This window comes from Tinamus guttatus, unplaced genomic scaffold, assembly GCF_059628265.1.
Source record: "Tinamus guttatus ecotype Peru unplaced genomic scaffold, ASM5962826v1 Tinamus_guttatus_pri_ptg000547l, whole genome shotgun sequence".
NCBI lineage: Eukaryota > Metazoa > Chordata > Aves > Tinamiformes > Tinamidae > Tinamus > Tinamus guttatus.
The window spans coordinates 24,884-42,559 of record NW_028289081.1 but is presented as its reverse complement, the minus strand read 5'-3'; the positions used below and the strand labels follow the sequence as shown (position 1 = coordinate 42,559).

General features: G+C 40.8%; 1 protein-coding gene across 4 annotated transcripts in view; it reads right to left on the bottom strand.

Moving 5' to 3' along the window:
• Positions 1-17,676, bottom strand: part of LOC104568933 (melanocyte inducing transcription factor) — a 40,947-nt gene that overhangs the window by 6,188 nt on the left and 17,083 nt on the right. For 2 of the 4 annotated variants that reach the window (XM_088534328.1, XM_088534329.1), the window contains exons 2-5: positions 9,394-9,621; positions 8,189-8,272; positions 6,799-6,894; positions 2,542-2,659 (exon numbers count right to left, since the gene is read on the bottom strand). In XM_088534328.1, coding sequence (XP_088390454.1) covers positions 2,542-2,659; positions 6,799-6,894; positions 8,189-8,272; positions 9,394-9,621 — 526 coding nt within the window. The remainder of the gene's footprint in view (positions 1-2,541; positions 2,660-6,798; positions 6,895-8,188; positions 8,273-9,393; positions 9,622-17,676) is intronic. The other 2 variants (XM_088534330.1, XM_088534331.1) reach the window with 1 other exon arrangement.

The following is a 17,676-nucleotide window of genomic DNA, read 5'->3' as shown; positions in this document are numbered from 1 at the left end:
TTTGTGCCTACAAGGTTTCTCATCAAGGCCCTGACTCAGCAAGATACAAACCACTGAAACATTCCCTCTCCTGTGCTTATGCACGGGGTACATATGTACAACGCAGAGGCTGGACCTGAGGAGCAACATGCCTGTTGCATGGCTACCTGCACAGGATATGAAGCAGGCAGGAGTCAGAGCTTCAGCTCACTGGAATTCGGGCTATGTCCTTTTGTGGCAATGTACGTAGAACACCACAAAATTCAATGCATACCTTAAGTGACTTGATTTAAAAAAAATTATTTTTATCTACTTTTTCCAGATATACCATTCACTCATTATACAGAAAGAAAAATATCAGCATCTTTAATAGCAATATTGTTAGAAATCTGTGGTTCCTGACCCTTCTCCACAAAAAGCAAAAGAAATGTAATGTTAACCATGCTGCACAACAGTTGTCTCAACTCAGAGCTGATCTTAACTTTGTTTCGCCTATTTATTTTCAGGCTTTAGTATACAACAGTTCAGGCTAAAGCACAACTAAACCTGTTATCTCAATTCTTGTTTGAGCTTTCATTTCTGAAATAGTTTTACATGTTTTCATGTAAGTTGTCTACCTTTTAAGCTTAAAAAAAGTGGGGTGAAATCGTTAATCCTGTTGCATTTGAGTCTAAACACCAGCAAGTGTCAGCTGTGCAGCAAGTCTGTGGGGAGAGACAAACCTGTGAGTCCCTAGCACGAGCTCCACTATGGAACCCACCCTCCCTTCACTCCAACAAGTCCATACTAGATTATCTACAGGGCCAAAAGAGCTTGAAAAATCACTGCATGTCCAAACAAGTTGTGGGTTCAAATCTGACCTTGCATTATGCAACAGATACGAAGTTTGCAAGGCCCAAACCAACAGAAACTCTATTTGCATGTGAGTAGGATTCCATTAAATATTTCAGTGGCTGACAATTCACAACTCTCATCATCACAAGAAGGTGGGATAGTAGATCCGATTTTTCTTGATTCCTGATCATTTTGATATTTATGCAGCAGGATGGGGACAGGCCTGTGACAGACGAGTGCTAGATTTAAATACAGCAAGCTCTCTCTAGCCCAGCTCCAACAAAGATCGGGACCCGCAGGACCAGAAGCTCTTCTGTGCTGGTATATGTAGAGATCAGACCTCAACCTCTTAAAGTTTCTGTGACTGCTATAGAAAGCCTTTCCCAGCCAAACTTCTGTCTGCAATAACAACATGCCGATATTAAACCGCTGGCTGTCAAAGTGCTATCCGCAGGATCCGTGACCAGGAGACCAAGCAACTGACGTCAAACAGAAGTTTTTAGACTGCATTAAATGCAGATTTCATTTAATGTCGCATAAATCTGCATAAATGCAGCAGTTAGACTCATAACTTAGTACAGGCTAATTTTGACTTACTGAGGACTTCTCTCCAAGACCACTTCGCTAATATCCCCTCTCTTTCTGCTGTCTTTGCCTAGAGTCTTTCACCACCATCTTTTGTGACTGTGCCAGCCTATACATTGTGCAAGTAGTGTGCTTAGCTTGCAGTCTAGAGCCACCTGTAACATTTTATAGTTTGGGCTATGAAACCATCTGCAATTCAAGACCTTGAGTAGTCACATCTTCCCCTCCCTTCTCCTCTCAGTACGGTTCAAAATGCTGCTCCAGTTTTTCCAGCAGCCACAATGAGCACTTTTGGTGCTTTCATTTGCCGCTGAAGACAAATTTTGCAGAGTCATATAAAATGCAAATACGTGCCAGCTTAGAGATGTGGCATTTCCTCTGAGAAGCTGACACCTCAGTTATTAAAAATAGTGCTCCACTTAACCTAATGCCTGCCCAGGACCTGTTTTGCAACTGAGTCAGCCTGCGTGTTTTCATAACAGAAATACAAAAAGGAGAAAGATGAGACAGAAATGAATCATCCACCAGACCTGCACACTGTGCGTCCCCCAACTGGCCTTAGGAACAGTCAGTTTTGGATCTTGAGGTGTATTTGTCTTTGGTTCTAGGACCAATAAGTAGTTATTGGCAAGCTTGCCTTTTTACCATGTCCTACGTGTGGCTAGGCCCTTTCAGATAGAAATGAAGAACAGAAAAAAATAAAATACACTTGAAAATCCTGAGCTCCCCTTATAGACCTTCAAATTATTTGAATTCTGCACGTGTGTGCTTGTGGTGGGAGGAAGAGGTTAGGGCTCCTTCTCCCCAGTCGCTGCCAAGAGTTTGTTTTATAGAAGGCAAAATTTCATTGCTGAAAAAAAAAAAATGCGACGACACCTTTGAAGGACACTTTCTTTTCATCTTCATTTAAAGCAAACTTTATCCCTCTCTATTTGGGCTCACAACCTGCTTGTCAGAAAACACACATGCTCCCAAATGACAAGACTGTATTACGAGCTAATGTATTTTCTATAAAACAGACTACAAATCAAAAATTAAGCTCTTCATTCAAGTTTTCATTCCTCCCTAGAAATTATGTCCTATATTTCCTTAATTCAAAGTAATTGTGGCATTACTCCAAGGTTTTATTTAAAACATATTTACCTGTGAGCTCCCTTTTTATATTAGGAAGATTAGCTGGACACGAGTTGCTGATGTTCAGCCCTGGAGGAGGCATGCTCTGGTTGCCATAAAGGTCAATCAAATTGCCAGACACAGGCAACTGGAAAAGATAAACAAGGAAAAAAGATCATTCATGTTGCCCCTTATGAAAGACTTGCAGAACAGTTAGCATCTGCTAGGAAATCTGTACCCTTTTCTATGTTCAAAGAGAGCTTGCGATAATGTCACCACAAGTTATGCGTATGCATGGGGAAAAACACCCCCACCAAGAAAATTTCGGCCCTCGCTTCTCAAGAATGTGCATTTTAAATGCACAACTCATGGTGAGAAAGTCTTTAGAAAGATTTAAACATTTTCTTTCTTTAGAAAGAGGTAGCACACTGACAGTAATCACAGTGCTAATCTTGCCTTGTTTTTTCAGTGAAGCATTTACATATGAATTTCCCCACTTCTCTTGTGCATGCACACGCATACACACAAACCCTGAAATGGTCAGCAAAACACTCACAGGATGAAGCCCCCAATTTTTGAGGAATATTTAAGCGTGAGAATGCTTAGCAAGTTATCAGATGTTTGAAGTAGAACACCGCATTAATCAAAAACATTTTATGTGACTTGTCAAATGTTTTCCATTTAAGTAGCTCTCGAGTTTAGTATAACTTGGTTTTTGTTTTGTATAATAAAAATATTCCAGGAGGAAGATTATTTTGGCACTGTTTCCTCAAGTAATCATTTGTCCTGCTACTCTTACATACATGTTTAAGCAAACAGATGTGCACAGAAATGAACACATTCTAACAAGACCAATAGTTTTACCTTTAAATTAAGAAGTATTCGAAGAATGTTACATTTATCCTGTGGATTATTTTACCCATTCTTTTTTGTTTTCAAACTAAGTATTGACGAGACTACTATAAAAACAGATAAGATATAAACTGAGTAGCAACCAAAGATAAAACCTACCCCTTCAAGACATGGATGCTGCAGAGATTAGAGGGAGCATTAGCTTTATATGCCTGGCAGAATACAATGGGGTGACTCACAGCATGGACTGTTAAGTCTCTAGGGACTCTCCTTGCTTGGCTGAGACCTAAGAAAACTTCTGCTAATGCAGATAAGCAGCCACTTAAGCACCAGCATTTTGAAGCCATGCTCAGATTTTTCAGGAGAATTCTCTAGTCTAGCAGGTGGCTGCCAAAAGAAATGAAGTCTTGGACAACCTCTGAGTGACAGGGAAACATCACTGAGTTGTCACCATGACCAAGCCCTCTGTGTAGCTCCTGAATACAGTACAAAAAAAGGAACATCTATAACACATCCTAGGTCCTAGCTACCCTTTACAGACAGGACCCAAGTTAATCTGTCCACAATAACTCGTCCCCAGGGACACAGCCCCACAAGGGTGACCCTGGCATCTTCTGGCCCTCACCACATCCCTGACAGACGCAGCGCTCGCGTCACGCACCCTTCTGACTTGGATGTGCTTTTTCTATTCATGCTCCCAAGCATAGCAAGAGCACAAAGGGCTTGTTTGTAGCCCAAGGACTTGAAGTTCAGAAGCAGGCATGTGAAATCTAATTAGGAATTTCAGAAAGATTTTTTTTTTCTAGAAACCTAGAAACTAGCATCTCCAGGCTTGGGTAAAGTTGCTGGGTTATAATCAAACACTGGGAGTAGTCAAGGTGACAGAGTTGCTTTACTAAAGCCAAGACAAAACCCTGCTTGTTAAAACAGGTTTGATTTTATTCTGAAGGTGTTAACACAGGGCTGGATTTGCATGCAAGAAAACTAGACCTGTGTAAGCAGCCACCAAAGGGGAAGGTGACACAGGCAGCGGTTGCTGACTGCGCTCACTGGAAGCCCTGCAGAAATTGCAAGCTCTAGAGAAACTAACTGTCGTTTCCTCCGTAAGAGGACTTTACACAGCACCTAGCAATTCAATTACCAAGTTATATCCAAGCACAACACCCTCAGCAAACTAGCAATCATTCTGTGACATTTTTCACCTCAAAAGCAAAGGCAGTGAACTTGTGAGCCAATACCAAAGTTGACAAACACTTTATAGCCTGTTTAGTGCCATGAGCCCTTTTCAATTAAGAGGTACTTGGAAACCTCCCTTAGCTTGTTCCACACACAAGCCTCTGATTTTGCTTATTGTTGACGCAAGTAGCAAACTGGTCCTTTTATGCTTTGTTGGTTAGGGCACAATCGCAGCCTTTGTTGCAGTTTCAGCACAGCTATTTATAGGTCGTGTCTCTTTAGACATTTCCTCTTGATTTCTTCCACCTCTATTTAGCTCAGTCTACACATATTTGTTATTTATTAGTAAAACTGTGTGTGTTTTCAGAACCAAATTCTGTTCCAAAATAAAAACATCTGCTAACTCAAGTCCTCTTTTTTTTTTTTTTTCCCTCCCCTAAACCAATCAGTGAGATGCATGGTTCCATCTACATTACTTCAGAAGAATTTCAGATTCATTCAGAGACCAAAATATTCTTTCTGACCCTAGTGGTTTGAAGTAGGTCAGTAAGAAAGTCTTAATTCCACTACTTCAGGTCCTTATTTCACCACGTTATGGGCACTTTCTGAAAGCCTGACTAATCTAAACAAAAGGCATAACTTTGTTCCTAAATGACCTGCGTTGCCCATCTTCGCTGTTCAAGTTTAGAAACACTTGCATTACTTAAAAAAATGGACTTGCATCTCTTCTAGAAATAAACAGCTTTGGGAAATAAGGAGGGGAAAAGGTCCGACTGGAAAGTCATATGTAGATGGGTAAGGTTTTACAGCAAACACTAGCCTGACAGTTTACACAAGGTTTGCTGTCCTGCAGCGAGCAGGAAGGAATCAGATGTACTCGATCGGCTACACGAACTCCTTGTACCACAAGAGCCCAATTCAGTGCCTTTCTGGACACAAACAGCTGGGGTCCCTGTGGAAGGAAATAAGAGTAGCACAAAAGAGACGAAGTCCTATATCATCCCACGTGGTTCCATGTGGGACAGTGGAGAAATGACTCCAGAAGAATCTCAACCCTTAATAAGAACACTTTGAAGATTCCTGTTAACTTTTTCATGGGCTTTTAAATTTTCTCAAATTCCAGGGCAGATGAACTTTTGGGGCCTTCTGGGATTGCAGAAGTCATTCTCTTTGGCAGGAGCCTGCAGTTACTTCTCACCCTACTCAAAGGGCACTGCTCATGCGGGATGCTGGTGGCCTGTTTCCTGCGCAACTCAGGATGCCTCCAAGAGGGCTGTGGGAATCTGCAGGAGCCTAAGACTAGGCTGTACGACACCAGACAAGCACTGTAGACAAATGTAAACCTACGCCACAAGATCTATGCTATGTGGTGAGTGGTAAAACTTGGCACTAGATAAAAAAGAGCCAGACGCCAGCACTGGCAGACATCTACTCGGCCAGATCTAAGAGCACTTAAGCCTCAGGCAGAAAATTCACTGGAGCTACCCTCCACAAAAGATCAAAATAAGATTATGGCAGAAGCACGATTATATTAATGCTCACAGCAATGTGAACCAGCAGACAGAAACGGCAACTCAAAAGTAACATGCGCCTTCCCTTACTTGTTTATTCTCACATATTACGTCTTTTCTTCTATCAGAGACTTTATATGTACCCTTCTCTTCCTTTTTGTTTTTAAATTGACCACCTCATTTCTTTTCTTTCTTTTTTGATTTTCCCCCAGAGGGAAGCTGTTGAGTTTTTTGTTTCATTTTCTACCACTTCCATTGTTTTCTAGCTTGCGACTTGTCTCCGATTGGAAATTAACTTAGATCTACCTAGGTTAAATAAAACATGCTAACATACGTCCTAGCATGGACTAAATTGTTTACTTGTACATTACACAAATACGGGAACGTGGAGTGCTACAGACTTCTTCCAGGCTTTCGAAAGCTTGAGTTTAATGTCCCTGGCTATCTTTAATAGGTACAGGCTTACTTCTGTTAAACAGTTTCCTTCGCTCCTCTGTTACACCAACCAACTTGACTTTGAAATAAGAAAAGCAAAATTACCTTTTGTATTCCCTCAATCTGATGCCAGCTTGCACTTTTAAATCCATGGCAACTGCATAACTTAAGCTCTTACCAAGAAAGCCTAATTATTCTCCATAGGACAATACAATAACTACTTAATTGTTAGGAGACGAAGTCAGGCTCCAGCTTTGAGGTCTCAGAGAGGCAATGAGACTGCTAGCAGGGCAGAAGGAAAGGATCATTATACCGTATTTGCCATTTGCAGGGCAGGGTCCATCAGGCCAAGGATTTCTTCATTGTAACTTGACTCCAGACTAATTATGTCATCAATCACATCATCCATCTGCAGAAGAAAAGGTGGACATGGAAAACACAGTTATGACAAAATTCAGAGTGCTAACAGAGCACTTTAGACACGCATTGCTGCTTTGCAGTACAGATGATCTGTGATTTTTTTTTTTTTTTTTTTTTTTTTTTACACCATACTTCAAATCATAGTTGTAGTCTTCACTGTCCAGCAAGTACAGCCTGGATACAAAAACCCTTGAAGCTTCATCATCTTATGCATTCCTCCCATTGAATCACTTTGCAATAAATCAAGGACATTGCTCCTCTTAGACAAGCAGTTTTGAGTCTACACTCTTCTCTTGCATCTACCTATGAGCTAAAAACCTGCAGCCAGACAGATCTGCACCCAGCAGGGCCAAGACAAAAAGTGAAGGCAACAGCACCAAGGACTGCAGGTGAAAGACTTCCCCAACAGGGAAATCCATAGAGGTCATTTCCCCACTATGCCCTCCCAGGAAGCATCATCCAAGAGTATCCCAAAGATAAGTGGTGCAAGCGATCTTGTTCCTGGGCTTTCACAGCCCTCCAGAAGCTCCTGCACACTCAGGAGAAATGAAGACCTCAAAATCATCCAGTTAGACACTCTGAACTGTCCCGTAGGACTGCCTGTTTCTCTTCATTGGCTATAAGTAGTAATTTAACAACAGTAACCAGCAAAATCGAAGCCTGAAGTTGACAGTAGAAATAGCAGAAAAAGGGATTTTCACTTCAGCTCAAGAAAGCAGAAGCCTAGAAATAAAACAACTACAGCAATGGCAAGAAGGGAACTAGCAGTTATAGCCCAGATGCTAAAGACTGTTACTAGGAATAAAAACATTTTGTTAAAAAAAGAAAAGATGACTACCAAAGACAAATTACCATGGCTGTACTATAGCCTATTCAACTCTGTTTTAAACACAAATGTGGTCTGTCTAGAAACTCTAAGAGAAACTCTGAACACTGTATTATAACAGCACATATATGTAGTCTTAAAAGATGTAGTCTTGAGGAAATTATATTAGAAAAGATTTCCTTAAAAAGGGATCTTAAAACATGGTCGAGATGATACTCTACTATCATGCCACAGTTGTGGAAAAGCATTTGCCCTTTTCAGATTTTTAATGCATTTTTTTCCAAGTCAACATTGATTTGCAAGGTCATAGCAGATTTATAATCCATGGTTTTTTTTTCAATCCAATTTATACTTAACTTTTTAAAGATATCATAGGGTAACTTTACGCAGCATGATTTCAAAGAAATATTCTTATTAAGAATGGGTTCTGCGTCCCAAATCCTGTGTCATCCAGTACCTGCATGCATGATGTTCGTGAGTGTGTATTCAGAGCTGGGCACTCATTCTCAACCCTGCTTTGCTCTTCAAATTTATAAAATCCCTGCAGAAATAAGAAGGAAAGGAAAAAAAGAAGGCAAAGCATGGATCTGAGTTCATGGCACAGGCTCTGTCCCAAAAGGAGCAGAAATGAAACAGGGTCATGCACACACGTGGCTGATGACACAGCAAAGTGAAGCTGTAAATATCCTGAGAAAAAACGCTTGGGCACAGCTGGGATCAGAGGATGGGACTATTTGATTTTCATTTATTTTGAAATTATGAAGCACCAATAGCTTCACGTGCATGTATAAAACCCAACTTGTTACAACTGTTGCTCAAACTAAGTTTGATAAAAGTTTCCCCTAGGAGTGCATCTGTTCCTGTGTTAAAAAAGTACCATGAAAGCTGGTGGGGGAAGATGAAGAAGCTCTACAGTTCTCTCCGAATTGTCAAATTGCAAAATTTTAACCTCATGAATCTCACTCTTGTTAACATCATTCGAATAACCTCCCCTCTGTACCTGAGCCCACATCCTCATAGCAACCAACTAAATTTTTTGCCAGAAATATTAAGACAAAACTGCAAAGCGCTTCTACATATAGACTAGTAAATTCTTCATTGATAATACTGAGCTGCTACTAGGAACAGCACTTACTAGCTGGGACAATCTGGAGTTCCAGCTAAGCAAGAGACTCAGATTTTACTGTAAAAACATCTAGAAATCTAAAATATCTCAAAAAGTGTTGCACTTCTCAGTTATTTTTGTTATGCTCTTTGCTCTTTATACAGTGAATGAGCCATAAATAACATTATTCCAGAAAGCTACAGCACACAAAACTGCTTTGTGTACTCCAAAGGTCAATTAGTCACTGTGTGCATTGAGCAAGCAAGCAAAAAAAAAAAAAAAAAAAAAGAAGTTTTAATAGGCATAAACTAGCTAAAATAGTTCAAAAGAGGAAGTTACTGGGACACAAGAGCTTTTTTTTTGCCCTGATTATTTTATGCAAATACAAAATCATCAGGTAAGCACAGAGGTAAGCAGCTACAATTTTCAAGTCAAAGGTTCAGAAAAGATAAACTTAACATCCTAACAACAGGCAAATGTGGTTGAAAATTATTAGCAGGAAGAAAGCAGAGATGGCAATTGTATTTTTGTGAATACAGATAGTAAGATCACCTTACCTCTTTTTCACAGTTGGAGTTGAGGGTGAGCATGGCCATGGGACTGTTGGGTGCACTGCTTCCCGTTCCAGGCGGCATGACATGATCCCCAGGCTGGTTTGGGCACGGCAAGCTCAGAGCTTGGTTGGCATGTTTGTTTGCTAGAGTGGTGGAGAGGTACTGCTTCACCTGCTGCCGCTGCGCCTGCTGAATGTGGTACTTGGTTGGGTTCTCAAGGTGGGTCTGCACCTGTAAGCAAAGCATTAAAAAAATAAATGTTTTAATTGTTTCACAACATCATTAAAAGTGCTATCAGTGAGACGCATACACTTGTGTATATTGAGCATATTAACTAAAGATTCGACTAAAAGGGAATCCGTGTGCCTCCAGGGAAGTCAGCGGTGCTTCACCAATTCACAGTGGGGAGCAAGAAATGGTTTGAACTAACGTTTCAGTAAATGCTACTTCATCGCAAGGCCCAATAAGTTTCACTTTGCTACAATCAGATTTTTTTTTACTTGAAATCATTACTCAAGTTTTTCTATTTACACAGATAATGTCTGAGAATATTTGAAAATAAGCTAGACAAAATTGAATTTTCCCTTAAATGGGGAAATAAGTCGCACAACAGCATTCTTTTTTACTTCTTAATAGCTATCAATTAAAGCCAAGTAGCATAGATTGCTATCCTCTAGCAGATGTTAGGTACGGGGCAGAATAAAAGATTAGGTAGTTTTTAGTTAAAGGTAACACATCCTTTAAAAAAAGGAATACGCCTTTTTTGCCTCCAGAATATTTATATCTTCAATATGTGTGGCCTAAATCATGTACAAATAAAAGCCCATTTAAAAACACATCATGCAAATAGTAAATGTTTCAGTGCAGACCAAGCAATGTGATCACAATTTGAAATTTCCATATTTAAAACAACCTTTTCAGAACGACTAGATTTAAAAAAAAAATTACAAAATACGAAGAATTCACTGAATAAACACTAGAACATTTTTTTTCCACACAAACTTTCACCACTCCTCAAAGTTTTTTGCCACCTTCAACTTTAGACTTTTAGCAGAAGGTAGGAAAAAAAAAATATTATAACAATCTTTTTAAACAGTTCTATTAAAGTGACCCTTACTGTGGTTACAAACAACTCCACTTATTTTTGCGGAAAAAAAAATTAAATAAAACATTTCAGATCCCTTGCAGATAAAAAAAGGATTTCCAGGATACCATAAGACTTTGCTGAAAAGTTTATTTTAAAAAAAATGTGCAGTAACAACTCACCTGATAATGATTATACTCAAGCATTTCCAGCATAATGCTTATAAGTTGAACGAGAACTGCCTGAAATATCCTTAGTTTTACACAATCCCGGTTTGGAGAGGTTCACGTATGGACACACCATAAACAAGCTACCCCAAAACTTGAAGAAGTTTGAAGGCCACTGCCGAGACTTATAGCAACCTAGGCTAATTAGCCACGCATGTAGAGAAACAAACAGTTCACACAGGGCCTCTTCTTGGAAGCTCTGCAAGTTTAGCCCTAAGTATTGGTATTATTTTTTTCTCCCCCTGGCTTTGACGTCATGCTTTTTCATAAACATAAAAGGACCTTTTAAGTGATGGGCTATCAAAGTCAGATTGACAGTTAGCTCAAGGCTAATTCACTATTCATCTTTCGTTCCAGTCATACTAATAGACAATGGTATTTTTCTTTAGCAGTAAGGTTAAAAGTTTTTAAAGTACAGAGCAAGGAATAACTGAGCAAAAATCCTGCAAGCCCATTACAATCTTAGGTCTTTGCAGCCCGTGCTAGTCGGGCGCTAGCACGTCAAAACTCTCCTTTCCATCCCAACTTGCTCGGTTGATTTTGCAACATCTCTGCTGCACGGAGCAGCACCTGTGCAGATCCACAACACTGTTCCCATGGAGCTTAATTTGTGATTTGTTGCACTATCACAACAGATCTCTGCATTGTATCATGATGTGTTTAAGTATAGCATTTGCTTTGTCAGTCCCAAACTGATCATCAGCTTCACTGTCACCAGTAGTTAAGAGTGGTTCTGCTGCCCAAATAAATCTATTTTCACTTAAACTTCTATCCTCCAAGTAGATAATATAGCTACCAGCAAAAAAGTTGGCGGACGTTTAAAAATAAGTGTTTTAAATATTGTTTTAAAAACAAGCCCTATTTATCTGACAGACTTTGTACAGGCCATTTCCCTTCCCAGGCATTAGGTCCTTCAACGCCACGAGTTCTTCGGGGTTGGAATGACTTGTCACTTCTGTCTGCACCCAACACTTATCTGTCCTCCAGCAAAATACCGAGATCCAGATCTCCACGGATACAAAACTCCCTCACGCTATGCTTGAAGCAAATGAAGGATTAACCAGAGACTAACTTCCCTATCAGTATTTGCTACGCAAATGCTTCTGGGGTCCATGAGTCCTCGCTTCACTGCTGCGTATCAGGCAAGCTGCCTTTTCCTTTACCTTCAGGAGAGAGGCCATGAGAGGAACTAGGATTTTTGGCATGACAGAGGCCCAGAGAGGGAAGTAAAGCCTGACGTGCAGATCTTGCAATCATAATCATGCTCAGCAAAACAGATCTATGCCAACATAGTAGAAAAGTTTGTCATTTGGCAGTAACATCTGCATATATAGTCATTGTTATATGAATCTGATTACAGCAAAACTTGCAAAATGCTTGTACATTTATCAGCATATTTTATAGATTTATCAATACCCAGAACAGATTTCACTACATATGAAGTTTTGAAACACTTACAGCCTAAGCAACACAATCTTTGCTGGAATAAGAAAACACCCATCACAAAAGGACACACTTCTCAACAACTTATTGCATCATCCTACAACACCACATTTTATCTTATTTTACATTCTTTTCTAGCTTATGAAGCAGCTCCATTATAGAATTACTCCTTTTTGTTTGTTTTTAAGTGGACTTTGTTGCCTTCTGTACACTCCTAGGAAAGTCAAGGAAAAGTTATTAAGCTCAAGTAAAGCTTATGAACCTTCTCAATCACCAAAGGCAGCAGGCAGCTTCTCTTGCATCAGATACCAGGGTATCATTTCGTAATTGTGCCATTCAAATAAAATATTTTCTCAAAGGATAAAAAGCTCTTGAAAGAATAGCAAAAAGAGCACAGAAATGCCAAATTCTCTAGGTGGAGCACATTAGATGAACGACTTAAGACTTCTTCCCATCAGGAACTGTGAAGACATTCAGTTACCGTTATGGAAATATTTCTGGAGCAATGTTATCACCATATACTACATATGCACTGCTCTTCAAGGACATTTAACTGGACTTGTGAGAGAATGACAAGACATCCATGATCAGGAGGACACACAGAACTGCCTTTTCTGTCTCAAGTTGCTCTGAAATGATGTAAAGGAGAGATTCAGGGACCAACCACTTCCTTCAAATCTGTAGCACATCAAATACCCTCCCACATTTAAATATCAGCGGACACAGTGTCTCCAGAGTCCCACAAAGCTGTTGCACAAAGCCGTGTGTGTCAGTGCAACCAGGGCGGGAGATCCCACGGGGTTGAAATGGTTTCACCACATTTTCTGTCTTGGACGGATGTCCAACTTGCTCTGCACGAGGCCCAACAGGCTACATGGACGGCATTCAAGAGACATCAGACATTCTTCATTGTGTCACTTATTGCCCTCTTGAGTTGCCTTACAAACTCTTCTCACGTTTAAATCTGGCTGGGCTACATCTATAAGTTCAATGCCTTTTTTTTTTTTTTTTTGACTGTCTCTGTGTCTTTGATCTTGTGCATCATTTTCTGAAGTCCCTATATCAAATATTTACCCAACTAAGCACATTTGAACTCTGTCCTATTGAGGACTCCTACTAATAAGATCTGTTAGTACAGTACAATCAATAGCCAGGCTGTAGATAGGTCAAAAGGCAGCATTAATTTTTGTGTGGACAAGTGACACACAATCTCACAAGCAAAGAGCTGCAAAGCAAATCCTAAAAAAAGAAATGTAACTACCCTGGATCTGAAATTATGAATAAAGGCTTTGACTTCTAATTTTGGTCCTCAGCCCCCTTTTGCCTCTGGGGTGAAGAATAGTTCTTGTTGTTCTTCCAAATTCATGAGACGAGAAGTGCAAGAGCAAGGCAATTTCTTGTTTTGGATAAGAAATATCCATGAAAAGACACTCAAGAAGAACAGACGAATTTTAAACTGATCCTTTGGATCTCTTGCTATCCATCTCTAGAAATGCTAACCCAACTTTCATTTCAATATTACCGGACTAAGTAGAATAATGATCTGGGTTGCTTGGGATCAGCAGGCAAGGAAGACGGAAAGTATTGCCTCTCTCCTCTAAGACAGTATGGAAAAACACAGTTACAAAGCCAGAATTTCAAGACGGACAAGAGTTCAGCTGCAAGGAACCACAGACCCAGACTAGCCGAAAGCCCAGAAGCCCTGGCCTCAGGATTTCCTCTACTGCCTCTTGGGCATCCAACACTTGTCATCTCCCCTTTGGGGGCAGATACCTTGCTCCCCCAGCAAAGGGCAGCTCTCCCAAGCCCCGGCCACCACGGTACCGTGGATGCAGGCTCCCATGGGGAGCCAATGTGGGACCGGCACCGCGCGACTGCCACATTCAGCCCCGGCTGGTCAAAGCAGAGCTATTCATGCAGAGAATCACTAGCCCAAAGAGCATCCCCTGCTTTATTCCTGCTATTTGAACTCATTGGTTACAACGCCTGCTTCTTGGAATAAAAGTGATGTGACAAAAACCAGGACATGGTCCTCCGGTCTGCACTAACTCCTACACGCGCAGAGCTGGAAACACGTCGCGCCAAGCAGGAATGGAGACACTGGGCAAAAGGCACCTAGGATCCCATCCAGCTGCCACAGCTCCGTCCCCACCTGCGCCCCGAGTGAGGAAGCGACGTGCCCAAGCTCTCCGCATCACCCTGAAGAAAATGGTTCTTCTCAAAAACATCACTGAACCCTTCTGGGAAAGTAAAGTCCAACCACTTAATGCTTCATTGAAGTAGAGACAAGCTTGAGCAATGGGAACACACCAGAGACAGAAGATAGCTAACCAAACGGAAGGAAGACTTTACCCCCCGCCACCCCATTTCTTTTTTTTTTAATTTAAAAAAGGCCATTTGTTCTAAGCAAATTGCCTTAGGACTTACAGCTTATAATTACAAATAAACTACTTTTTGGTCAGCTTTCTCAGTTCAATAGAACTTTTTGTTGCTTAGCAAACTAGATGTCATGGGATTTTAAAAGAAAGGTTAAAATTCTGTGTCATATAACAATTAATGGTACCCAAAGGAAAAAACGAAAAACCCACACCCACTGGAATGTTTTGCAAGGCTGTGGGCTCTGCGAGGGCCCCTGCACCAGAAAGCCCGTTCAGCAAGCAGGGCCAGGAGCACGATTTCAAAGATGCTTTATAAACTCAACCATTTCTAGGATAACAAAAAGACAAAAGCAGCAGCATTATTTTCTAAGACCTTGATTGAAAACTGAAAGCCATAAAATTCCTGTGCTTTTGATAGGTGTGTTTCTTTCAGGCTTGAGAAAGAGAGAACAACATAGTAAGAGATCATCAATTAGTGCCTCCTGCATTGACAGACTGCAGTTTACTGTTAAAGCTGGTGTATATTAACTTGATTTCAAGCAGCTGGCCAGTGAGGATTAGTCTCAAGCTCAAGCAGCCATCCAAGAGGAATTTTTGTAATATGAGTTATATTTTCACCTAACTTTCAGTCTGAAGTTTGCTAATCCAGCTTTGAGAGCCCAAAGGACTGTTCACTACCATTGGATTTACTAAGCCTGGAAGTACTAAGCATCATCTGAAACCTTTAATTATTTTGTTAAAACACTGATCATGGGTTTCACTGCAATTCCAGTAAGACTCCTCACACAATCCCATTCACAGTAATTCAAATAGCTTAGTGGGACAATGGTTTAACTCATCCTCAAAAGCCATTTTCCCACATGTAATACTCAAATGTTAGGCAACGGCATCACATTTTTCCCCCCTAAGGACGTCAATGGCCTGAAGTTACTTTGCTTTAGAAGTTCAATTCTTCTGCTGGCTGAAACCTTTCCAGACCTCCAAGATTAAACAGGCACCGCATTTGAACTGCGATCAAAATTACACTGATTGGGTTGTGCTGTGTTTATTGTTCCTCATAGGGCTACACTGAAGTCAGTAATGGCTAAAACTGTTCAATAATGTTGAAGCTGCTCTTCTCTCCCTCTGCCTGTCCTCCATGTCTTTAAAGAGCATTTGCGCCCTTTCAGTGAGCCCATTACCCAAGAACTGTGACAAAAATAACACTGAGCAGAAAGCCCCAGAACAGGAACAAGGCGAAAAGTTACTTTTGTTGACAAGGGAATGACACGCAGAAGTCTATTTTTCAGAGAAGTCTATTATTCAGAGAGGCTATTGCAGCAGTTTATTTTAGGACATCGACAGGGCAGGGAAGTGACATCTGTTAAAACTTACTGGAACTCTCTGGTTACTTAATTCATCCAAAAAAACCCCAAATGTGAAAATCAAGGCAGGTACAAACAAACTATATAAGCAAACTATTTCAGATCCAGCAACACGACTGCAGCTCTAGCAGATCTGATAGTCATATTTAAATACAAAACAATCATGAAAAAGGAAAGGCAAGTTCTAAAAAACAAACATCATTTAAACACATAGAAGCTGCTTCACCCATCACCAGGGATTGCTACAGGGAATTCCTCTTCAGGGAAAAGATATGGAAACAGGCAGAAAAAGTTGTGATCTAGCTCAAGCGGCATGTAACAACAGTATCAGAAGTTAAAAACTGGTTCTTCAGCTTGAGGAATTGATGCAGGTTGCACAGTAGCGGTGCGCTCCGGCCCTCTCACAGCCAACACAATATTTACCACCCCACTCGCCCCGCTCACCGCCGAGCTCAAAGGGTCACTCCGGACAGGGAGCAGCAGTTGTTCGGCCTCATCGTCCTCCCAAGGGTGCCCAGGGCGCTGCTGGCCAAGGGCAGCTTGGACGCGGTCACATATTTACAGGCTGAGTCTGACTATCGGTTACACTCTGCAGGAGTCACTACTTCAGCAACTGTTCCTGTCCTTGCTGACCCCTGCTAGGCTTGGATAATAAAAACTTCCACTTCCAGATCTCTGGTCCACTTCTAGACTGCTCTGAAAAACAGTATGTTCAACAGGTGACTCTTGTTCCATTTCTTCTAGTGAGAACAGCAGAGCATGGCCTTCACCTCCAACAGAGCCTTCACAGAAAGGTTCAAGTTTGGCTTTTACACCGGATCCATGCATTTTGTTCTCCCGAATTCAGTTCTACAGTAACAGCAAATTTGTCCTTCAGCTGCTGACTTCATTCCCTATCACTCCCAGGACATTAACTATCATCTGCACCAAGGATGTAGAGATTCTGGATACGTTTCTAGAGGAAAGGAACAAGTACTCAGCCAGGCCAAAGGATGAACACAGATTCCCTCAAAGCCTCAACAACCTGGCAGGGCCTCACATCACTCCAAAGCACAGAGGGACGGCACCAAGTTACGGAGCTGCCATTCACAGAGCAGGCTGTTTCCTTCCACTGCCTCAAAAATAAACAAAAGAAAAAACTTTAAGTTTTCTCCCTCCAGATTTTAATTCACTTCTTTAAATTTACCTCTTCTTAAGGTAGGGTCATCTTTACCTCTCAAGACTTGCCTTAACAGCGGGATCATGCAACACTGAGTTTTACAGGTGAAATTAAAGCTAGGATAGGTTATTTTGCCAACAACATTGCTGAGAAGTGTAAAAGAGCAAACAGAAAAGTTACTTGCCTTAGGTTTAAAACCCACAGCCTCAAAACTGCTCTCAGCTGTCACTCTGATGTTCACAAGAGTTTTACAACATACAAGACAGCCTTGAGTCAAAATACTGCCAAGTATTGAGGAACCTTAAATCTTAAGCACTGTTGGGTTAAGCAATAAGTAAAGACTTAAGGCATTTTGAATCCTCGATGCTAGTCTGGGAGAAAGAGCCATAAAATATCATGTGTGGGCTATTAAAGAAATCTCTATCTACAAAATTCAAACATTCAGCAAAGGAACAGAAGATAGGGAGAGCGACGTAAAGACAGTACTAGATCAAAATATACAAAAAGCCACAAGTAGAAACATTTTGTTTAAGAAAAGCTATCTGCGTGCTCCAATAAATTCTTGGATTATTAGATTCAAAGAAGAAAACACTACTTTGGAGGCAACATTGCACATCAAAAGGGCATCCAG